Here is a 24,467-nt window from a genome sequence, read left to right on the forward strand (position 1 = left end):
TCCAGCTGTCTCTGCCCTGCTGAGCCCGCCAAAAGTCCCATTCTGCAAACGGTGCTGCACCAGTTGAGTAGTCCTTGACTTACGACCGGTTGAGTAGTCCTCGACTTACAACCGGTTGGGGGGTCGCAGCATTAAAAAGGTTGAGAACCACTGGTTTAAGGAGATTGATTTCTGTAAGACTTCTAGTGAAGTAAACAGAACAGAGTTGGAAGGGACCTTGGAGGTCTTCTAGTCCAACCCCTTGCTCAAGCAAGAGACCTATGCCATTTCAGACAAATGGCTGTCCAGTCTCTTTTTAAAAGTTCCATGTGAAATTGTAAATGATGTATCTGCAATCTGGCCTAATATAGAGTAAGGGTTATCATGAAGATTTTGTATTATCCAAAGACAATGCCATATAATTGTAAGAAAAAATGCTGTTAATGCCCAGAATTTATGAGGAGTGGAGAGATATCAGCACTCAGTGGCTCAGGAAATCCTATTCTAGTTCTGACATACAGCTAGAAATATAATGCTGCTTTGTGTATTTTGTCCGTTCCTACTCTAAGCCCCGTATTAGCTAAAAATTCTTTCCATTTTGGATGCAAATGAGGGAGGCCAAACTTGTCCAGATGTTCAAAACGAAAAGGAAGCTTTTAGCAATGGGAGACGTTTTCTCCCCCCCTCCCCAAGGCAGTCTGGTTAGATGAGAGCACCAATGAGTTACATTTATTGATGTTTGGTTCTCATAAAAACATTAGTTGAAATAAAAACATAAATCACTCAGTCCTTATATTAAGACGGTCCCTGGACGAGGACAATCGCCGTGCACTTACAATATTTCCTGACCGCTACTCCCGCACCAAAGTCCTGCCATCCCTGATGAGCAGCTCTTGTTAGACAGCCTGTATCAGAATGTTTTCCAACCTTAGCAATTTTAAGATAAGGGGACTTCCAACTCCCAGAATTCCCCAGCCAGGGTGCTAGTTAGGGAACTGTGGGAGTTGAAGTCCCCAAATCTTAAAAGTTGCCCAGGTTGAGAAACACCGGCCTCTGCTTCCCGTTTCCTGCAACTCATAGATTATTTTTTTAAAAAAAAGATCACAACCAGAAATGCACAAAGCAGAAGAGAATGGGAGGCTACCATTCCCCCCCCGTTGGCACAGAAATGATTCTGAGGAACCATATATATACATATGGGGGAAATGAGATGAAGCCTCTTGCTGCCTCAGCATCATGCAGCTGCCAGTGACCCATTTTGGGAAAACTCCACTCGTGGGAAACACCACACAAGCATGCCTGGGCTTGGACAATGGATGTTAAGTGTGTGTTCTGTGCTTTACACAGGACACGCTCGTGAGCCTAGCAGCCAGAGAGCAAGGTGTGTGAGAGGCCCCATGTGGCACGCTGGCCAATCACAAGGCACCCTTGGGAAGTTTGATTGAAATTCAGTCCATTAGTAGAGGGATCTCCAACACTTGGCCACATGTGGACTTCACTCCCAGAATCCGCTGACTGGGGAATTCTGGGAGTTGGAAGTCTACAAATATTAAAGTGGCCTAGTGTTGGAGACCCTTGAATTAGTACATTTGAGCTTATGGAAGAAAATCAACTCGAAACAAGCTGGAAAATAGGTTTTCCCTGCTTTGCTTCCCACCATCTCTTGTCAACATGGCCACAGGGTGCCAAGCTTTCCAAACCACTTTGGAAAGAAACATGCATCAGGGTTAATCATCTTCCTTGCTCCAAGTGAAGCAGCTGTTACAGGCTGTTCCCTCCACCACCACCTTACACCAAAGAGGCAAAGGCATTTGGGGAGTTCTCACCTACGACATGTATTCTTACGCTGTGCATTCTGGCGCTCGTATGAAAAGGGAAAAATTGTACCCTCACTTCCTCTTCCTTACACTGGCCACCCAGGAAGCTGGCTAGCTAGCCTATCACCAAGCAGGACTCTCCAGCTCCAATATGACAAATGGACGCCTTGGGCCAACATGGACGAAGACGAGTGCAGACAGGTCCTCCTTTTGCTTTAAACTCTTATGCCCCAATTCAGAGATGACGTCCTTGGACGGTTGAGAGCGTACTATTGTTGATGTCGCCAGATTGAGAAATAATCCCATTTCCCTCCACTTGGAAGTGGAGGAAATAAGCCAAGGTGGTCAGTTCTAAAAGGGGAGGAGGGAGAGACAAAAACGTGGCCTTCCTTCACTCGGTGGACAGAGACGTAACAACGGGCAATAGCCTGGACGTTAATGCCAAGGGGCTCTCAACAGGGCCGCTGCCCGCTTCCAGTGGCCCAAGAGGTGGCCTTCAGTTGTGCCTCGGGAAAAAGGAAAGGCACTTTGTCAGCAAAGCAGCTCCTCTGTAAGCAGAGCACAGGGTTAACGGAGACACATCCACAGGAAGCCAGAAAGAAGCCTTGGAGTCTCATGAGATTGCAGGAACCAGCGCTGGGGCTGTAAACGGTTGGCTGGTCTCACACCAGGCTGCAGCTGCTGCGAGGCGATTAATCTCTACAAAAAAAGGGAAGAGGCCAGAACCTGGAACTCTGCTGAGCATTGTCCCAAATGGCTTGCAGGGAGCCTCAAGTATTCAGGGAGGAAGGAATGAGTCCCCCCCCCCAAGAACGTAATGCTTTACTCCAGCAAACACCCCCCGCCCACCCCAGGGCTAGAGCAAATAAGATCACTACGCAGAAGTGGCCGCACAAAACTGTTTTTCAAGATGGCCGAGCCTGGCTTCCCAGGGCTGACGGTGTTTCTTTCTTTCAGGGAGGAGACGTGGCAGAGGACGGGGAGGAAGAGGAGGACAGACGCAGGCCGAGGTGACTGAGATGCCAAAGACATCCTTCTCCTTGGTCTTCTTTCACAGCCTGGAGTAAGAGGCGTGGGCTGGCAACGTTGCAAGCCGAGCCCTCTCCTTTAAGCATAGTCTATCTGAATAGGGCTGTGGGCTCCTTCATTCTTATGGTCTTGGCTGGGCACGCTGGTCTTCCCTTCCCCGTTGCTGTTCTCGCCCCCACTGTCCCAGGATTTGGAAGTGGCGATATAGTCTTTCACAGCAATCTCCATGTTCCTCGCCTTCAAGGCTGCCGAGTGCAGTTTCTCCAAGAACTCAGGCATGCCTGTGAGGGGGACAAGGAGGGGGATGGGTGGGTGGGTGGGTGGAGAGGAAAGCATGCCAGCTGAATGACAAGAATCCAGCACCTACACACAGTCGGTGGAACTGATCCACTCTCAAAAGCACTAAGCATTCAACATTAGTGGCGATCCCGGCAGGCTGCTTAGGACCTCACCCGTGCCTTAAGACAACCTTGTCTTCAGATTCAGCTTGAAGAGCAATCCCACTGGCACCAGTTGCTACCAGGGCCACTCAGAAATGCAGGATCTCATCTAGTTTATGAGTAAATTTTGGAGTATTATTATTATTAATAGTTTATTTATAGTAAAATTTTTATTAGTTTTATTATTAGTAGTATTGTTTAACAATTTGGATATTGTATTGTTTAATAATTAGGATATTAACTTGTTTATATTATTATGTTTACTTTTAATTTGTTTATATTTATGTTAAAGGGGAGTTAAAGCGCATTATGGATTTGGTTATTTATATAGTTGGTTAATGTTAGTTAGAGTATGATTATTATATTTGTAACCCTGTACTCAGCTCTGGGAAGTGGGGGAGAGGGGGGGTTTAGGGTGGGTGGGCTTTGGGGTGTATATTGTAACTTTTATAAAACTTTTCAATTAAAAAAAAAAAAAAAGAAATGCAGGATTTCCACTCCTCCCAGAACACGGCTGCTCTGGCAGACCAAAGCCCCAAGTTGCACTCAGGAGCAAAACCTTCTAGATGTCTGAACAGGAGCCCCACCAGAAATCTAGGGACTTGTTCTGCTAGGGCAGAGGTAGGCAACCTTGGCTCTTTTATGACTCGTGGACTTCAACTCCCAGAATTCCTGAGCCAGCTTGAAGTCCACGAGTCATAAAAGAGCCAAGGTTGCCTACCCCTGTGCTAGGGAGAAGCAGTGTACGCGTAGTCCTCAACTCATAACAACTGAGCCCAAAATTTCCATTGCTAAGCAAGACAGTTAAGTGAGTTGTGCTCTATTTTACTACTTCTTTTGCCAGTTGTGAAACAAATCACTGCAGTCGTTAAGCAAATCATGTGGTTGTTAAGTGAATCTGGCTTCCCCCATTGAAACTGATGGTTTTTAGATCACCCAGTTCTGAAATCTGAGATCGCCTGAGGTTTTAGGCCCCCACCACCAACTCATTCTACCACTTTGTAGCCTGTCCTCTAAACTGAAGAATCACAATCCCCAAACTCACCACTGGAAACCATCCAGCTGACACAGTACCGAGGGAACACCGTTTGTGGGTTGTCACTGTATGTTAGCAGGTAATCAAAGCCATTCTGAAACGAGAAACAATATCGACTAACTGCTGCTCCTCTGAACGAGGGGATCCATACCTATCTGCATGGTCAGTTAACTTACTCAATTTAACCCTTTGCTACATAGAACAAATTCGTGAAAAATAAATTATAAAATCAAAGTTGCTATGATAATAACAAGGAAAGAATCATGAAAAATCTCTCTTGCCGTAAGTCATTCGCAAGCAATAAAAGCTTCAGAAGTATCTGGCAGCAACTTTCTTAATAGTCAAAGCATTTTTTTGTTCCCTTTATTTAGTACAGAGGATTTCTGGGGGATGGGGGGCTTCTATAGGGCCAACGGGCTCAGCCAAAACCAAAGAAATGATGATTAAAGCAGTTCCTTGGAACCCCTCGGTGTAAGGAGAGGACAGGAGATCGCTCACGTGCCCTCCAGACAGCTCCTCCTCCTAAGGCTGCTGCAGGGTGGAGGTTTTTTGTGGGTTCAACATGCTCACAATTGCAGCACAGACTTTTATAGGAAGCTACGTTTGCAAACCTCCCTTTCTAACCACTTTCAATCATTCTGAAGTGGAAAATATGCAGCAAAAGGGAGAACACATTCTCAAACAAGTTTCATGTAATTTTTACAACTAAAGAAAGCCTAAAAATACAAAGGTTATCTGCTTAGAAAATCCTGACGCCACCCATTTTGTATAATGGCCATCGCTGTTATTGCTGACCCAATAGTCAATTTATAAAGCCTGGCAAGGATTATAGAGATGATATATAATGCATGTCAAACACTGAGGCCTAAAGTAAAATGTGTATATTAAGACAAAAATAGGAGTCAAACACACATTAACAATTGTTGCTTCAGCTTCTTACATATTCCTGCTCCATGTAAAGAAAACCTCTTTTAAATTTAGGATTCCTTATTTTTTTTAAAAAAGGAACTCACCTCATCAAATGATTTGTGAGGATGGATAACCATCTGTGACTCATAGGTTCTGACACGGACAAATTCAGGATCTTCTGGGACATTTGGATGTTCAACGGCTCTGACCAAAATAAGAAAGAGGACATACACTTTCATAATCAATAAACCATCAGTTCAATTCTAGGACTGCAAACACTGTGCAACTGCAAAGAGTAAAGATTATTTTGACAAAGATATGTGAGAATGGCTGCCTAGGTAAAAGGGGCTGAAGCATTTTTTAAGTCCAGGTGATAAGGTTTGAAGTGGTTCAAGCAGATGCCTCTCTACTTCACTAGGGTGTAAGAACAAGAATATAGAATAACAGGGTTGAAAGCGATCTTGGAGATCTTAACTTACCGTGACACCAGCACCATCAGATTGTTCTCTCGGTCCACATCGTACCGTCGAACGTAAACATAATCCCGTGAATACATTGGGTACTGGAAAGGGATGGGGCAGAGAAAGAAGAAAGAGCAGAGTCGTTAGACTGGATGGCTGGTGACTATGCACCTGGTAAGCAGAAGTGGGGGGGGGGGAGCAAAGGAAGGAGGCCTTACAGGAAAGTGAGTGACCCAGTGCACCACCTCTGAGCCCGTGTCCCGGTCTCTCTCAATCACTTCCAGTTTGATAACTAGCGAGTCCCATTTCTTCCGATATTCTGTGTCCAGCTAGAAGAGAAGAAGTCACACATTCTCAGTCAGCTCCCCTAAACTTTCAGTTTGCTAATGCAATCTAAAAACGGACTGCAAAGCCAACGTTGAAAATCTTGAGGATTCCTGATTTGTTTCCAAAAAGTTTTTCTCTCACCCGAGAAGGCAATAAATCCTTCGTGCTCATTTTTGGAGTCTTGGGAGGTTAACTTGTCAGTCTCTCTTTTCCCTCAAAAGGGTAAGCATATGAGAATTCAGGGAAGAGTAGAGAAAAAAACTGAGTGTGCTCTTTTAAATCCAGATCCCGTTCTGCAGAAGATGCAGAACAGGTGCAAAACAGAATGTCTGAGGGCATAAAAAATAAGGTAGGAGAACGAAAAAGAGACCGCAAGAAGAGATATTTGGGAAAGCCAGAAAGAAGCGTTGTGGGCCAAGGCTGCTCCCTATAATAGCATGTGTGTTTATTGATAGCTGGTCATCGGACTATCAGCTTTACCAAGGTAAGCAGCTTAAGAAAGTATTTATTTTAAAAAGAAAAGAAGTGAAAAAAAAGACTCTCATTTCATTAAAGGAATGGTAAATTAGGGGAAAACACATCCCAATTAAATGCTATTTTTCAATAAAAACAATGAAGCATCTTAGTGTGAGTTATAGAAAACCAGCTCAGTGCATCTGATAGATATGTATATAAAGTTTAGTAGTACAGTATTTAACAGAAAAAAAATAATCGAAAGTAAAGGAAACGGAGCATTTAAGACTTGTTTCAAGCTGCCGTAAACTATTTTTCAAAGTAGTTGAGCTTGCCACAAAATACAGTCAAACATTTCAGCTTGATTTTTAGATTTCCAGCTATTTTTGAATACGCATTGTAACAATCAGCACTGGGGAAATCTATTTAGCAGAATATCTTATGCTAATTTTGCCTTATTTTATTTGCACTATTTTGCCATGCTTTTGAGAGGCCCCTCACACTCCCCCTACGATAAGAATAGGAGAAACAGAATTTAGGCTGAATTAAAGATTTAAGCTGGAGACATCCCGCTGCCAAGAAGAAGCAAGAAGGTGTGGGAGAACTCACCTGCACGTTGAAAAACTGTCTTGGTGTCACATCTGTGTACGTTCCAAAAACTACAATAGAATTGGAAGAGGTTAGCAAATCATCCAGCCCAACTTTTGCCAGACGCACACACGATCGGTGTACCAAGAGAAGACTGAATATGAAAAGGGGAGGGGGCTACCTCGATACTGGTACACATGACCTCCGCCAACCGGACGCCTCCATAGTTTGAAATGCTTCTTCTCAACCACCATTTCCCAATTCTCCTCTTCAGGATCAGATGAGACAGCTTGGTAGGTGCTTTGCTCCAGCTCCTCCCTCTGGTTTTCTTCCTCATTGCTCTGGAAGAATCTAGAGATTTCTTGCATGTGTTTCATTTCTTGCACAGACCTTGGGAGAACAACATTGAAACGTGCCTACTTACTCTCTTCTATTACATCTTGCATTATGTGTAACGTTATTAGGTTATTACATCTACCTGTCCCATCAGATCTGGCAGAAGAAACATGCTGTGGGTTCCACCAGGCAGGACCAAGCTCTGGAACATCTCTCCTGAGGTGAGGTTAGCTCCTGCCCTTATGGTCTTCCATAAAGCCCTCAAAATTGACCGCAACCCCCCCCCCCAGGCTCTGCCTGTTCTTCTCCTACATATATATCATGTTTACTGCTGTGCCAAGCAAGGCCACCATCCTTACAACGGCTTTCAAAACGTCCTCAGGTATTATGTCCTTTTCAAATCTTAACAATGCAGGAAGAGATGTAAGGTTTTCCCTCCTGCAACAGCACCAGTATGAGAGGTCAGAAACTGGGGAGAGGAGGCACCTCAAAGCTCCAAACGGTTTAGCTCATTTAGCTTTTTTTCCCATCATTTTTTAAAAACCATTTCCCACCCCTGGATTTTCTTGGTGGATTTCCATTCAAGTACTAACCTGGCTTAACCCTACTTAACTTTGGGAGAACAAGTTAAGAAGCTCAGTGTTGCCACTAACAGGGCCTTTTATTTTTATTCTTTTGCCTTAGTCGTCAAATAGCAGCCCTATTTGCACTTGAGGTGGCACAGATCAGGCTGTGCCTCTATTTCTAATCTAACTAGTTACAGCCTGCATTTTGCACTCCTATTTGGGCAGCAGAAATTCAAGATGCACTATTATTTAGGTTGGTAAATCACAAATGACATGGGGCAAACAAGAAAAAGGACAGTTTGTGTGTGTCTACAATGTGCTTTATTGCTTCTTTTTATTTTCTATTTATATATATACAAAGTATGTGTGTGTGTATATATATATACACACACTTCGTGCTCCTAGAAGCACGAAGCCGAAAACACCAGCCTAAAGATGACGAATGAGACTTCATCGAAACATCGCCAAGACACTTCCAATTTGATGCAGGAAAAAACCCGAATAACCAAAGACCTACATACAAATACCTGCGAAAACCTCTCTCTCTCTCTCTCTCTCTCTCTCTCTCTCTCTCTATATATATATATATATATATATATATATATATATATACACATACACACACACACACATATATACACACACACACACACACATACACACACACACACACAGTGTGTGTGTGTGTGTGTGTGTGTAAAAATAAATAAAAAATCGTATTGAAGTGGCTGAGGCCAGTGTCGGGGACTTGCCCAGCGTCATGCAGAAAAGGTCAAGGCAAAGTGGGAAGAACTGTACCAAATCTTTTTCATCATAGTTCAACACTCATCAGCACAAAAGCCCATTCTAGGGTCCAGGGGATTCCAGGCCAGCACTTGGGCAAGAGTATCCTGGATTACACAAAGCATTCAATATTTGTGCAAGACTCAGTCCTGAGCTCAGCAGTACGCAAACGGCCAAAGGATGTTTGTGCTGTGAGACCTGGTGCCCAAAAGGTTTTTTTTGGGGGGGGGGGGTTTGCTGCTTTAAGACAATAGTTTCAGCTACAGGGATCCTTTCCAGAAAGAGGAGAAACGTTAAGTACCCCCATGTTCCCACAGAAGGTGGCTGAATCACCTTTAGTTTTGTAAAGCTTCTAAACTTAACACACATACACACTGCCCTCCCCATAAAGGGATGGTCGTCTGCTAAGCTCAGCAGCACAAAGACAATTTCAGAAAGTCTTTTAAAGAAGGCCGGTGGAAAGGAGGGCTAAGCAAGCCCCTCAAGAAATTAATTCCAAGGCTTAGGAAATATCATGTTCAATGTGGAATTTGCAAAGACTCCAAACGCAGGAAGACACAGTATTTCTCCAGGCAGCATTGGCAGGAAAATGAGCCTTTTCAGGTTCTTTGGTCCCAAGCTGTTCAGAGCTAGAAAGAGAGCCAGAGGAATACTGGGAGCCATTGTTGGCAGCCAACTGTTTGACAATGAACTCACACATTCCCAGTAACTGGCCCCAGCTTTAGCAGACGAGATTCCTGCAGCTTTCAAGCGCTGCATTCACTCTGTGGCGTGATTGGCTCCTCCGGATTTTTAAATCCTGCACAGGTATATACGGTCTGCTAAAGTTAGGGAGTCTGGCATCTGTCAGATATTTAGCACTTCGGCTGTTATCAGCGGCCCATGAAAAGCTGATCTGCAATTTATCATACAAAACACCCTAGATAGCAGATCACACGTCTACGGAATCAAGCGCACTTCAGGACAGCTATGTGGTAAGAAACAGATCCCGACATATCTCATCTAGGTAATTATTTGAAAACACACAATAATTGAATGCCGTTTGCTTTAACTGGGGACTACAGTCACCTGTCAGATAATAACTCCCACAATGGTCAACAAGGTATCTAGGAATTAGGGAAACTGCAGAGCACTACCGTGTTTCCCTGGACGTAACTCCCCCCAAGAAAGTAAGCCCCAGCTTGATTTTCAGGGGTGGGCCTAATATAAGCCCCCCCCCAAAGAAAGCCCTGGTTTGGTGAGCGTGGGAATGGGGGGGGTGAAGCTGCCCCACACGCCCTGCACCCGCTTACTTTACCGGCAGGACTGCTGCAGCCAGGCGTCCCACGCCGTTGCTTGCAGCAGGAGCAACATCAACATTGTGAAGCGCCATGTGGCGTCCTGCCACGAGTAACGGCAACGTTGATTGACCTTCCCCCCCCCCAACTTTTCTTTCCCTGCATGTGGCGGCGGAGGATCGTGAAGGAGAAACGGCATGGGGCTGGGAGTCAGGTAAGGAAAGAAAAGCAATTCCTGGGGGAAGGGAGGGCATCTGGCCGTGGTGTGGCAAGCTGGCCCCCCCGCTTCAGCACCCTCTCTCCCCGAGCCTCTGGTGCTCCACCTGCCGCTTTGGTCGGCCTGGCCACCACCACCTTGGCACCCTTCCCGCTGCCGCCCAGGGGCTGCAGGGCTGGCCTGGCACGGGCCAGCCCCTGGCCTACCAACGCAGAGGGGGGCCCCGTCCCCCTGCAACAGCCCCTGAGCTTTAGAAGCAAGCGGAGAAGACCTACCTCTTCAGCTCTTCTTCTTTGATCCTTTCCTCTTCCCACAGGAACACTCCGGTGAGGGCTGCCATCAGCTTGCAGGCGTTGGCATGATGACCCTGGAACCGGCGCCACAAGGAAGAAAAGAGACTCTTGCGCGCCCGCTCGGAGTAAATGTTACTGTACAGCTGCGCAATCTGCTGAGCACGCCTGATTCTCTGGCTGGTCACATAGCTGCACTGACTGGCCAGCAGGGACAGCAGGCTCTTCTGCTGCGGGTCTTGCTCTGAGCCTTTCCGGAGCCATGTCAGCAGCCACCGGTACTTGCTCTTCAGGAACGTCTCATTCCACCACAGGCACCCGGGGGGTTTCCCTTCGTAGCTGATGAAGCGGGCGGAGTTAGCGTACAGAGAATAAAAGCTGGAGGGGGGCCTCCATTGAAGTGGATGGAACATTCCTGCCAACGCCTCACTGACCAGTCAATGCCCTGGGCAAAAAGACAACCACAACAGAACATTAGTCACAGAAAAGGCCACCAGTTTTTGGTATTTAGAATTCTCCTCTCTTGACAGCATCACAGTTAAGGGTAGCTTTTGTATTTCTGAGGAGAACCACGTGGATAAGGCAGATCCTTCAACAATACATTTTAGCAATCTAGCAGATGTTTATAGACCAAAACATATGTTGCAGAAACTCAGAATAAAAACACCTTTGTTTTGGTCAGCCTATTTTTTCTGTTTTTTAAATGAAAAGATATCTTTCTAGGCTGCTTTAATAAATATGCCAAAGCACAGTTAAAGAATAATTCTGCTATGCTGTTGCCTTCTTGTTATTTGTTCATTTCATGTTGCTATTGCTTTAGTGTACGGGTGTCAAACGCCACATCACGTGACATGTTGTGACTCTTTTTGCATTGCTGGCAATGGGGCAGGTGCAGCTTTGGTATGATGAAACCGTCCCGCCGGCCGGCAGATTGACACCCCTGCTTTAGTGTTATTTATTCTAAAACAATTTATTTCAGTCTCTTCCACAGAATAGAACTAAATACCTAAAAAGACTGGCAGACATATCAGTAATAGATTTGTGTAAGAAAGGTTGACAGGCCATATATTACTTGGATTTGGTTTTTACCCCCAATCTAATCCAAAAGTCAAAGTATAAAATAGAATTAAATTAATACCCTACATTTCTTAAGTGCAGAGATAAAATACCTGGATTCATACATCCCACTATAAATGGTGGTTTACAAATACATGAGCATCGTATGATATAATATAAACCAAAAGCAAACATACCACTAAAGATCCAATGCATAGCATGAAACAACTCCATGAAATCACTATAAAATGCACAGGTGAAGAGGGATGCTGGAAGCAGAAAAAAAAAAGCAAGACTTTATGGAATTTAAATGTCTCGCATTCAAACAAACAAGTATTCCCGAAGAGAGAGATTTTCCGCAATGCAGTGGAATCATTCATGAGGATAAGAGAGAGGAAAGTCAGCTACATCTCTTTTTCTTCAAAAAGAAGAACCCCTTGTATCACTATTCAACATTTCCAGCATGGAAACCTTCCCTCTTGGAGAAGCAAGAGTCAAAAGTAAGAAGCATGCTTCCTCTAGCGCTATTCTCAGCATCCTATTACAGGCCTCAAAAGCAGATACAGTAATCAGTATTAGCAACAGGATCAACTTGCTTCTTAACAACCTAGAAATGACCCCAGTGCAGGAATGCTTGGAGCATATCTCTGTACAGTAGCTCAACCAAAAGGGGGAACCGTGCAAGAGTCTTCTTTTGCAGTAGAGATTTCTGCAGCAGCTGCCAAGGAAGACCCTCACCCAAAGATTCTTCCAACTCTCAACAGTATCAAGTAAGAGAGAAATAGCCCGATGGTTAGCTGCACTCCTGCTGATCAAGAACATGCTCATTAGCTTGCCAACTCTACCTAGAGATTAACTTGTAGTCAGAAGTGAGTTTGGGAAAGGGAGTAGGAAATCTCACAGGTTTTGGTTGCCGATCAAAGCTTTTGAGGTTGCCGAATGCTGAGGTGTGTAAGATGCAAAATCTAATTAAACTCCAAGGTTTCATTTCTTTGATTAGAAGGACAGCAACTCTTCAAATCTAGCAAATGGTGAAAGTCTAATATTCCAATTTAAAAGAATCCATACATATCTACAATCTATTTCAGAATTAGATATAATTAAAATATGGGAAAGGAAAAAGAAACCTTTAATGGTTGCACAATAAAGTAAACATTAAGTAGAGAGACTCATCATCTTTAACATTACAAACTACAGAATTAATCTATGCTAGCTCATAATCTTTATTGTACCTTGAGGAGGTAGTTACAGAATTAAAACAGTTCTGAATGAGCTGTACACCAGTGTTCAGCTGGCTGGGGAATTCTGGGAGTTGAAGTCTGCATATCTTAAAAGTTGCCAAGATTGAGAAACACTGTCCTACACTGTTACCCATCTTGTGGCTCCATAGAGAATAAATCCTACAAGACAATTCTCACCATCAGCCATCTCAGGTTCAAGAATAAAAAATAAAACAAACCCAAACCTGTACAGCAGAGGTGTGAGGTATATTTAAAAGTCATCCAGGACAAATTTCAGAATGGATGATAAGACCGATTTCTATTAAGCTCTTGGAAGATAAGGAGAGTTACAAAATGGTGCAGAGCTTCTATTACCTATGACTTTCAACAGCAGTTATTCACAAATTTGCAAAATATGTACAAAATAACCTGCATTATCCCTAGTAGTTTGCAGAGAAACATTTTAATTTTTAGCATATGCACAACTGCTTACATCAAAAGATAGCAAATCATAGATTTGAGCCGAAATACATCCATCTGAAAGCTGAAACATATTTTCTCTTTCCTTTGCACATGGCCTCAACCAGAAAGCTATAGAAATACATAGATAACATTCGGTCAGATGACTTTTAAGTTAAAGAACTTTAATGCCGCGTGCAATCTAGAAAACCATCAGATTGGCAAGTATAGAAAAAGATACTGAAATGCATTAAATATCTGCCATGCATCATGGGTGATCATCGTAAAGCAGCCTCCATTGCTTTTTGTTTCTACATTATGGTCTTCTGAGAATACCTAGAGTTAGTTTGGTTTAATGGTATAGGTGCAGGCTTAGAAAGCAAAAGACTGAGAATTTTAGGCCTTCCTTAGGCATGAAAACTGGCCGTGTAACTTTGGGCCAATTGTACTTTATCAGCCCACCTCACACATAGTTGTCATTGTGGGAAGAATAGAAAGCAGGGGTGTTAGATATGTTTGCCATTGTGAATTATATATAAAAAAGCAGGATAAAAATATAATAACAAAAAGATCTGCAAGCTATTTTCCAAGGCGCCTGAAGGCAGGACAAAAAGCAACAGATGGAAACTAATCAAGGAGAGAAGCAACCCGGAACTAAGGAGAAACTCCCTGACAGTTAGAACAATTAACCAGTGGAACAACCTGCCTCCAGAAGCAGCGAATGCTCCAACACTGGAAGGTTTTAAGAAGAGACTGGACAGCCATTTGTCTGGAATGGCATAGCGTCTCCTGCCTGAGCTGGGGGTTGGACTAGAAGACCTTCAAAGGCCCCTTATGCATATCCCTCGGTGATCCAGCCTGTTCCACTGGATTCCCATCCATCCAGGATACCGTCCTAGATTCCCTTTGCACAACCAGCCTCCAAGAGGTCTCCCTCCAAGGAAGATGCCCAAGAAAGCCCCCCCCCCAATTTCTGGCCGCTTTGCTGGGCATCCCTCCCGCTGCATCCTCCCCCCTTCGACCCACAACCCCCCTTGCAGGAATAAGCCGGCCAAGGCTACAGCCACGGTACCTTTCCAGGCCTCGTGGCCCGGAGTCTCCCCCCCACGCCCCCCTTAGGGTTTGCGCCTTTTCCCAGCATTCACGGCGGCGGCGCCCCCACCAAGTGGCCACCCCCCGGGACCCCCGGCACCAGGGACTACAATTCCCAGAGGCCTGCTCGGGAAAGTGAGCGCTGGGGCTGGGGGGGGGCGTGAAGAAGCCTTGTCGGCGGCTCCGCGCGGCGCTTACCTGACGAAGCCTGTTCCCGCGGCCCTCCAGCCGGTGGCGCGGCCCGAGCGGAAGCCCGGGGGGCTGTGGGGCGAAGGTGGGGCGGCCCGGCTCGGTGCGGCGCGCTCCCCGCCTGCCCGCCCGGTCTCCTTGCTTTCTTCTCGCGGCGGAGAAGCCCTCAGAAAGCTGGCTCCGCTCGCTAGGCCGCGCCCCGCGCCTATTGGCCGGCGCCTAGGCATCCCGTCTTCCGATTGGAGGAAGGAGACGTCCGTCTCCCTCCCTTTCCTGCGACCTCGCGACCGGCATGCCGACTCCCCTCCGATCGCTCGCCCACCGAGCCCGAGCTCCACCTTGTGACCCACTCAAGGGCGCCTTGGAGACAGGAGGACCCCGGCGGGGCTGGCCTGGATGGCGCCGGCGTGAAAGGCTGCCGGCGGGGTCAGGCTGCTAGGCCACAGCCTTGTTTCGGGGCCTTCCGGCGAGCAAGGTCGATGGGAAATGGAGTCCAATGCCGTCCAAGCCAAGATGGCGCCGGCTGCGCTTGGATTCTCCCTGTAGGGTCTTATAAAAAGGGAAACTTCCTTTCCCGGAAGTTGCCATTTGGGAATCCCGCGTTGCTGCGCCTGGTACCCTCCAGAGATGCACAACTCCCAGCCTCTGGATGCTGTTGGGGAACTCTGTAGTTCAATGCAGCATTTCTCAACCTCAGCTCCCAGAATGCCCCAGCCAGCACTTCCTGACCGTGCTATACCAGTAGTCCTCGACTTACAGCAGCTCATTTAGGGGCTGTTCAAAGTTACAATGGCACTGAAAAAAGAGACTTATGACCGTTTTTCACATGGCACCTCCATGGTCATGTCAAAATTCAAACACTTGACAACTGACTCACATTTATGACGGTCAGTGTCCCAGAGTCATGTGATCCTCTTTTGCAACCTTCTGACAAGCAAAGACAATGGGAAAGCCAGATTCACTTAACCGTGTTTCTAACTTAACTGCAGTGATTCACTTAACTGTGGCAAGAAAGGTCATAAAATGGGACAAAACTCAATTAACAAATGTCTCACTTAGCAACAGAAATTTTGGGCTCAATTGTGGTCGTTAGTCGAGGACTACCTGTAATTTCTTGGTGGTTTCCCATCCAAGAACTTAAAGTACAACTTAGAAAGTTCATTTAGTCACTATTCAAAGTAACAGCCGCACTGAAAAAAGTGACTTATGACCGTTTTTTACACTTATGACCACTGCAGCATGCCCATGGTTGCATGATTTATATTCAGATGCTTGGCAACTGACTCATCTTTATGACGGCTGCAGTGTCCTGGAGTCCTGTGATCCCTCTGGTGACCTTTTGATTTGCTATGAACTGCCACCTCGTGGAGAGAAAGCAAAGGCCTCTCCCTCATGCAAATATCCCAACAGAACACATACCGGTACTTAATATTGTCCCACTGAGAGATTTCTTTGAGCTCCTTAGAAAAAGGACAGCTGCTCCAGAATGACCAGCGTTCCTGAGAATATCCCCAAAACAATATCAATTTCTCCATTAAAATGTTCCGTTTTCTTTCTGAAGCCACTCTCAAGCTATCTAAACTATTATTTGAATTTGCCACTGAAAAAACAACTGCAGCACATGTTCTAAACCTGAACTTTCTATGCTATAACTACATTTTAACTAATTTCTGACACTGGTTTTGCACTTGAAAGAGAGCAACTACTTCCACATGATTGCCAAAAAATCTTGAATCTAACTTGAAGGCAGCTTCACCTCCCCCCCCCCATCCCAAGGAATAATCTGCATTACTTCAACATTTAAAAGATTTTGAGGAATCCCATAAAATATGTGGCAACTTTTATTTTAAAACATGAGCTTGTTTCAGAAATATTTCTCTTCCACAGATTCCTCAAACACCTTTGTGGAGGTGTAACATTACCTATATTAAGAACAGATTCTCTGGAAACCATAATCTCAAGTAGCTGCTATTAAGAATGCAGGTTTGAGTTGCACAACAGGCTGCGATCACTACTATCTAAGACCCATCATGGGTACAACTCCATTTTTAAAAAGACTGTAATGAGAGTCGGGAGAGATAATTTAAAAAGTGCCAAATATTTTTAAAATGTGAGATGTTGTCACCCTCTTCTCTCTGCCTCCTCCTGTGACCTTCCCCTTGAAATGTATTACATTCTTGAGCTGATTTCTAATGAACTGGATAATCTGGAGAACAAGGAAAACATTGTTGGCTCCATCCATACAAGCATCTACATTGTTAGGGATTACAGTTCAATTCAAGCCATTCTACGCTTGTTTTCTATTGTACCACAGCTCTCCCACTGTTGTAACAGTAATACTTTTGGCAATGTGCATAACTGGTGTTCTTGCATCACTGCCTAACTTTGGAAGGGGCTTTCTTTTTTAACTAAAGCACCTTCAGGCAAGGATGTAAAATTCTTTGGTTTGGCCAAGCATTTTGCAAGAAGGAGGAGACTTCATTTCCCCGAAGCTTGAAACTCGGCTCTAGCCTCTGTAGAAAAGAGTATTCTAATCCTTTATTGTGCATCAGCTTTAAGAGCGAGAGAGACTCGAGGCAGACGAGAGTAAATGCACCGCAATGTGGATATTATTTAAAAAAATAGAAAATGTTAAATGCAGAACAGGAGCTTTGCCAGCAGTCGGCCAACTTTCAAAGAGACAACAGACAAATTGGGTTTGCCCTTCCCGACGGAGGCAGGCACACAAGCCTCTCCAATTCTGTCATCATTCCTTTACAAACTGCACTTCAAATATTTGCTAAGAGGCAATTTACGCCATTGTTTTATTTTTGGTAGAAAAAAGGGAATCCAGGTTTTACCAATGGGAGTTAATCAACAGTGCTTCATCAACGATGCTCTAGGTCTAAAATGATCGTATGGGGATTGGTTTTTTTTATCAAGTCCCGCTATTTGAAAGAAGGCAGATTGGGGCCACCAGTTATTCTGAAGATGACTCAAGCTCCCTTTGGCACACGGAGGTGCTGCCTTTATTGCTTTCCGACCTTGGGCCAGAAAAGGGGAAGAGAGGAAACAAGTATTTTCCCATTACTCCTTTCAAGATCCAAATAGCAACAGCACGTAGCAATAGCACTTAGACTTATATACCGCCTCATAGTGCTTTACAGCCCTCTCTAAGCGATTGATAGAGTCAGCGTATTGCTCCCAACAATTTGGGTGCTCGGAAGAATGGAAGGCCGAGTCAACCTTGAGCCAGTCAGGATCAAACTACTGGCAGTTGGCAGCCTGCAACACTGCATTCTAACCACAGCGCCACCACGTCTCAAACACAAGAGACCAATTGGAAATAGTAAAAGTATACACAACGTTTACAGCCAAATTAGCAGGAAGCCATCTGAAGGGAGCAAAAGGCCCTGCTGGCATCGCTACTGGCTGTTTTGTGGAAACATGGAAAGCACAAAAAGTGAGATTGGGGCACCCAACTGAACTGCCTTTTAAAAAAAAAAGTCATATTTTTTCTGCATTCCACAACTTTGTCCTTCTCGGCTTTTAAAAGATGAAGTCTTTAGAGTCTAGTAAAAATTCTGTCCCAATTTTTCTCCCATGCAATTAATAGAAAAGGGAAAGGATCTTCTTCCCTCCATTTCCAACCCTGTATTTATACTGGTCGTTATGTTAACACGCTCAGGCTCTAGAGCAGTGGTTCTCAACCTGTGGGTCAGGACCCCATTTGGGATCAAACGACCATTTCACGGGGGTCGCCAAACAACGCAGTCCACCATTTTTTCCCCCTTTTCCTTACTCCCTTTTATTCTATTGGCTTTTGAAAGCCAATAGAATAGACTCTCTTGAATAGAGTCTAATTCTATTGGCTTTCAAAAGCCAATAGGAATTGTCCAGGCTGTCTCTGCCCTGCTGAGCCCACCAAAAGTCCCATTCTGCAAACGGTGCTGCACCAGTTGAGTAGTCCTCGACTTACGACCGGTTGGGGGTTGCGGCATTAAAAAGGATGAGAACCACTGCTCTAGAGACTATCATGTGCTCTGCATGAACTGGCACAGATAAGAGACGGATTAAAGTCCGCTCTAACTTGGAAAGACCAAATCAGCCCCCGAGGGCGGCTTCAGCATCCATATCATGATAAACACCCTCCGACATCTCGGACAGGTTTCTCGGCATTATCCTTTCATCTAGTTGAACAGGAACACACTTCCATCAAGTCAAGCCGGTTTTACTTGGTTTTACAATCTCAACTTTCTTTTAAAATACACACACACACACACACGCGCGCGCACACTCCTGGACAGGCTGCTCACTCACTCCATTTTGTGTAAGCTAGCCTCCCACAGTCAGTAAAAGCATGTTTTAGTGAATACAAAACATTGCTGGCTTATTTGAAGCAGGTTTACCTCAATGCAGAGAAAAAGGAAAAGGTTAACTATATTCTCTTTGTACAGAAAGCAAAATCTGAGATGCTCTTTCAGATACTACCTGGAGCTAACAGGAGGACTTCTGTCTGTGAAACACTGGCGGGTCAGAAGAATTGGGCCAGAGGCGATGGAGAAGGTTTGAGATACAAAGGCGGAATTGAAAAGGTAACAGTGGAAATCAAGCCTGGAATCGGTATTTGCATATAGTCTGGACATGGGTGGTGGGGAAGAACGTGGTTCTAGTATGTTGCCTTGCGAGAGGGGCTGAAGGCCTGGCAATTGTGCAGCAGGAATGCCAAATGGAAGGACAGCCCCGGAGTTCCTTGCCAGAGACAGAGGAGTCCACTCTAACCCAGGGAAAACTCAGTAGTAGCAACGTCCACCCCACTAGGGAAAGAGGAGGAGGCTGCGAGAAGAGCAGAGAAAGTGCAAAAGGCTTCTGCAGAGTCGCAGGAGGCAGAATGGGGGAGTGGATGAAACCACGGCGGAAGGAAACGTAACCCTGCTTTTCAGGAAGCACAAGGTTCGGCCGAAAAGTGTCCCCTCTCCACAAACCAGTGCATAGAGAAGGAGTCCCACCTTCCGGGGTGCTGAAGGCCAAGCCTGTTGGCCCCCGGGGTGAACATCTGAGAGTCCCCTTCTGCTCTTCTCCCGAAGGAGAGACAGGAGCTCTGCAGGTGGCGGTACAGGACGGCTGGATTCTCCGCTACCCACACGCCCACCACTGCGAAACGTCCTAGCGCAATGCCAAAAATGGTGGAACCCTTTCCTCCTCCCCCCACCCCACCCCCAGCCCTTTCCCGTTCAATCTGTCTACGTGCCTTCCTTTTTGCACCCTCCTTTTCCTCTCTCCAGACCTCTCTCTGGAGCCCCTGAGCTCTGCAGCTCTTTGCAGCTAGAAAACGTCGGGCATTTGTTGTGGCCCCTGAATGCCTGAGGTTCAAACCCCACCCCAACTGTCCCCCAATTGCTTCGGAACACGACTGCTTCGGAGGCCACTGCAGGAGCAGGTCTTCTGCAGCCCTCTCCCTGGACAGGAAACGGTAAAAGGGAGCAGATCCACGGGGGGGGGGAGGAAGGAGGGGGAGAAACACCTACAACAGGAGGTTCCAGGAAGAGAAAGGAACGTATTCCCAAGCAATTGTGTGCAGGTTGACTTTGGGGACGGGCTGGAAGAAACCCCCTTGCCCCAGCCATCGTCTGGGGAAGCGTTACGGCGTGTAAGCCGGAGGTGGCTGGAACTGGTTGATCCCTTCGTACTCGGCGGGGTAAGGTTCGTTCTCCTCCATCTCGGAGAGGAGCTCCAAGGCCTGCTCCTCCTCTTCAGTGGGGTAGTGGCGCAGCAGGTTGGCGGCCGTGGCCAGGATGGACGCCCCGCCAGCTCCAGCCACCAAGTAAAAGCTTACGGCAAACGTGACGTAGACTTGCGAGCCATGGTACTTCTTGTGCTGCTGCTGCTGTGCGAGGATCAGCTCCGAAGCCCAGTAGCAAAACCCGATCACGGTGGCACACTGAAGCACTGTGGGCAGAAGGAAAAGACAGATGGAAACATGGGAAAGGAGGGCACGGGCAATGACTCTTTCTCAGGCTGACACAGAGACAGAGACAGAGAGAGAGAGAGAGAAAGGGAGAGGGAGAGAAAGGGAGAGGGAGGGAGGGAGACACAGAGAGAAAGAGGGAGGGAGGGAGAGAGAGGGAGGGAGGGAGAGAGAGCGAGAGAGAGCAACTAATTGTGCCTTCAATGCAGATGGGACTCGGTAAAGCAATATGGCGCATAAGCTCTAAAATCTCACGAGGGGGAAAATTAACACTGTAGGAACACACAAAAGGGTCTAGATAAAGCATAGATGGGGAAAGATGTAAGTATTTGATGGACCAGTAAGAGAAATGGACGGTTGTGGGAGCCCCACGGGAGCTCCCCAAAGGAACACAAAGCAGAATACAAAGCCAAGGCTGCCCAGCTACCTGTAAGGATGTGAGCAAAGGCGTAACGCCGAGTAATCTTCAGTGCAGGATGTTTGGGCCCAAAGACGTCGAGAAGGAAAGCTGAAAGGCTACAGATGATTCCCAAGAAGCAGAAAGCAGCAATCACCCGAAGTAACAACACCGTCTGGGGGTTCATGCAGTAGTCTAGAAGGAGGAAGATAGAATCAAAGAGTAGTTTGCGTTAGTGGCATTACTTCTGATCAGAAATGCTTCGTTGTTTCACAAATTCAGAAATGTCTATAGCCCAATGCAATATTATTTACTGAATATTCTGATTCCGACAAAGCCTTCTGCTACTGGGATATTCTTCAGATATGGATAATTTGTCTCTCAGAATTGCCCAGTGAAGCTCTTACTCAGGATTCTAAAAAATTCATGTATCTCGAGGAGTCAAAGTTACAGAAGGCTGAGTTTGGGTGGAAGGAAAATATCTCAAACTGCGTGGTTTATAAAAAAAAAGTGTGTTTAATGGATGAAAATGAACTCCCAGAATTCCTGAGCCAGCCACGCTGAAGGGAAAGGGAGAGGTCTCCAAGCTGAGCCATGCTGGCTCAGGAATTCTGGGAGTTGAAGTCCACGAGTCATAAGAGAACCAAGGTTGCCTACCCCTGGCTTAGAACCTCAGAAATCTGCTTGCTGAACCTCAAGACAAAATACAGATTTAACATTAGGGAGAAGACAGTGAAGTTCTCTTTAAGATGAAGCAGAAATTTCCTTTCCACCCGCAGATCTTCACAAGAAATGGTTTTCCCCTTTGCAAGCAGTTAGTTTAAACCTGCAGCACGTCTACCACCCAGGTCAGTCTTTCTCAGCTTTAGCAACTTGTAAGATGCATGGACTTCAATCGCCAGAATTCCCCAGCCGGGATGCATAATTCCACAATCTTTAAGTTGCTGAGGTTGAAAAACACTGACCTACTGTAGGTGACCATGACTCTGGCCAAATAAACAGCAGAGGATCAGACAGCCAGGCCAATCTATGGTTATCTTTAAGAGCACCAATCCAATCCCTTTTTCATTTCCTTCTCACCTTTAAGTAGATCCGGGTCAATGTATCCCAGCACATCGGCAACACCCAGCTCCTGGCGAGAACAGGTGCCCCCATGAATCCTTAGCCAGGCAGGCTCTGCCAAGGCAGTGCACAGGGCCGTTATCGAGAGGGCCCCGGGCAAGGCAGATGCCAGGCTCCTTTCGGGTTGCTTTGGCAAGGCACTGCCATCTTGCCCTCTTCGCCTTCGGCCGCTGGGCAACACTGAACCACTTGGGGTATACATGGATCTCCTTTCGGATGTCCGGTCAAATAAACCCAATGCGACTGAAACACTTGAGATTTTCAGAGGTCAGTACTGCCAGTGCTACTGGATACTAGCCAGGAGACGGCAGATTAACACAAGGCCTGCAGACAGGACATGACATCAGAAGAGGGGTGATCTCTGGACTCTGTTGAGGAAGCAAAAAGAGACAACTGATGACATGCAGATACAAGATGGGACAAGAAAGTCTTGCTCCTAATTGGCCAGGGTATGGGTTGATGCGTCTAAGTTCGCTTCTAGCTACCAGAGTTTAATCGTTGGGCTGGAAAATGTTACAGACATTTGCCAAGATCAAGCAGAGAAAAAAACCAACAATATTGGTTCCCAATAAAGGCACGTGAAGAAGCTTGGAATCCGGTTAGCAAAAATGTGAAGGACAACAATAATTCTCAGACTGAAGAAAGGGATTAAGCCCAATAGTCACAAGGATATTTTCTTTAAAGCAACTGGGGTCTGGCACAGTATTTTCACAAAACATTCCTTTGTCTTTCGTTTCAAGACCACTAACATCTAAAAACAGTTTGACAAAGGCCACACATGTCTCCACCATACTGACAACAATGTTAAAGATGCTAACCGCCATTTGAGGAATATAAACATGATGGGAGCTCTTACTCTCAAGGCCAGGATATATTCACACACTCTTTTGTTCTCAGCAAAGCAATCTGATAAGAAGCAACCCTTTCCTTAACCACTCTTAAATAGCATTACCATTGTTATTCATTTAACAATTGCAGTGATTTGCTTAACAGTTGTGGCAAAAAAAGGTTATGAAATCTGGCACAACTTGCTTAGAAATGGAAATTCTGATCCCAATTTTGAATATAAGTCAAGAATTGCCTGTATTGCTGTAAGGTTTTTCCCAACATTCAACCAGAATCTGTCTTCCTGTGACTTTTATTCCAACGGAATGAAAGAGAACAGATTGTGGCTCTCTTCTTCCTGTATTACATCTCACCTTAAGGAATTTTTCTCAAGGCAACACACAGGCACACACTTTGAACCTGGCCAGATGAAAAGCTAACCACCAGTCCCTAAAAAAAAAATTGTGCCTGGGAAAACAGGAGGAGAGGAAGAGGATAAAAGGTCCTGGATAAGCAGTTGTTCAAATCCAAACTGCACAACTCTATAGTGGAGCCTTTGAGAGGCCAGAAAATAATCTTTCTTTGTCTTTCCCAAACTCCGATTTCCTTTTTCCAACGTTCTCTGACCATGTAATTTTTCTCTCCATTTTCTCTGGCTGCAATTTAGGTGTTGGCCAAACCAGAGTGACTCTCAAGTTACAGGTTACTTTTACTGCCTTCAACAAAAGATGGGTGATTTATGACCTTGCAGTGATAGCAAAGGTTTTTTATTTGCTTCCTGGTATTTCCTGCCCCATGTTGCTAGATTTTATTTTAACTAGTACTATTCACTATTATCTTTTTTTACTTGTTTTAAGAATTCATATGTCAGAGTCATATGGTGACCAAGGACCATCTCAACTTGGGCAACAAGGAAGTTTGTGATAAATATTTATATGTGTATATACAAGTGTGCATCTGTATATGTGTGTGTGTGTACCTATACATGTGGGTTTATATTATATATATTCCTTTGAAAGCAGGCATCAGAATTTCATTTTTTAATGTGTGCCAGTGTGTTCACAGAAAAAAGTGACTGTTATCTTATCTCACCTGAACCGATAACTTCTACAAATAAAAATAACACTCTTGAGCCTCAGCTGGCTGCACATAGAGTACTCTCAACCGCCCCCTCCCCATTCACCCATCTTCCTCATCCTCATCATTAGCATTCCAACTCCGTTGGCCGGGTTCACACAACGCGCGGAACCCGAAATCCGGGTCAACGAATCCCAGAACCCCACAACCCAAACGAGGAGTCCCATTCCAGGCCGGTCACGTGAAGAGACCGTCCGGGCTCACACGACACGCAGCCCAGTCGGGGGTGGAGAGGAGCGGGACGCCCCTCAGACCCCGACTCGCCCCGGGCCAGACCGAGTAGCGCCGCCCTCCCGCGCGCCCTCCTCACCGCTGCCGCTCCCGACGCCTGAGCCGCGGCAGGCCTCAGTGGGGCTGCCCTCGCGACCGCGCCGAGGGGCCGCCGAGCCTGACAAAACCACCTCTCCCTCCACTTCCCGGCCGCCGCCGCGCTTCCGCTTCCGCCCCCTAGAGGCGACGTCCCGGCGTTGGGTCGCGCCCGCGTGACGTCACGGCGTCATGGCGTCGCGTTGCCC

The 24,467-nt window shown here is 45.9% G+C and overlaps 2 protein-coding genes across 3 annotated transcripts; both read right to left on the reverse strand.

Moving 5' to 3' along the window:
• Positions 1–686: 686 nt before the first annotated feature.
• On the reverse strand, positions 687–14,939 carry STARD7 (StAR related lipid transfer domain containing 7). 2 transcript variants are annotated; one of them, XM_039366857.1, is made up of 10 exons: positions 14,534–14,939; positions 11,762–11,833; positions 10,494–10,953; positions 7,221–7,429; positions 7,061–7,110; positions 5,890–6,000; positions 5,690–5,772; positions 5,315–5,414; positions 4,311–4,395; positions 687–3,106 (listed from the first exon to the last, which is right to left on the reverse strand). In XM_039366857.1, the coding sequence occupies exons 3-10, from the start codon at positions 10,919–10,921 to the stop codon at positions 2,904–2,906; spliced, it is 1,269 nt and encodes a 422-aa protein (XP_039222791.1). In that variant the 5' UTR covers positions 10,922–10,953; positions 11,762–11,833; positions 14,534–14,939; the 3' UTR covers positions 687–2,903. The 2 variants fall into 2 exon arrangements, with proteins under 2 accessions (XP_039222791.1, XP_039222790.1); XM_039366856.1 differs by lacking the exon at positions 11,762–11,833.
• A 3,779-nt stretch (positions 14,940–18,718) lies between these two features.
• Positions 18,719–24,418, reverse strand: TMEM127 (transmembrane protein 127). The gene is made up of 4 exons (XM_039366842.1): positions 24,263–24,418; positions 21,949–22,358; positions 20,899–21,063; positions 18,719–20,452 (listed from the first exon to the last, which is right to left on the reverse strand). The coding sequence occupies exons 2-4, from the start codon at positions 22,190–22,192 to the stop codon at positions 20,145–20,147; spliced, it is 717 nt and encodes a 238-aa protein (XP_039222776.1). The 5' UTR covers positions 22,193–22,358; positions 24,263–24,418; the 3' UTR covers positions 18,719–20,144.
• Between the last annotated feature and the right edge of the window lie 49 nt (positions 24,419–24,467).

This window comes from Crotalus tigris, unplaced genomic scaffold (genome assembly GCF_016545835.1).
Source record: "Crotalus tigris isolate CLP2741 ecotype Arizona unplaced genomic scaffold, ASM1654583v1 scf7180000020455.750797, whole genome shotgun sequence".
NCBI lineage: Eukaryota > Metazoa > Chordata > Lepidosauria > Squamata > Viperidae > Crotalus > Crotalus tigris.

Coding starts and splice junctions, on each gene's coding strand:
- STARD7 (XM_039366856.1), bottom strand. CDS start 10,921: ATGTTCCATCCACTTCAATGGAGGCCCCCCTCCAGCTTTTATTCTCTG. Junction 7,111..7,220: donor TCATGTGTACCAGTATCGAG/GTAGCCCCCTCC, acceptor ATTCTATTGTAG/TTTTTGGAACGTACACAGAT. Junction 5,415..5,689: donor CTGATGGTGCTGGTGTCACG/GTAAGTTAAGAT, acceptor TATTTTGGTCAG/AGCCGTTGAACATCCAAATG.
- TMEM127 (XM_039366842.1), bottom strand. CDS start 22,192: ATGTATACCCCAAGTGGTTCAGTGTTGCCCAGCGGCCGAAGGCGAAGA. Junction 21,064..21,948: donor TGACCCGGATCTACTTAAAG/GTGAGAAGGAAA, acceptor TCCTCCTTCTAG/ACTACTGCATGAACCCCCAG. Junction 20,453..20,898: donor CTTTGCTCACATCCTTACAG/GTAGCTGGGCAG, acceptor TTCTGCCCACAG/TGCTTCAGTGTGCCACCGTG.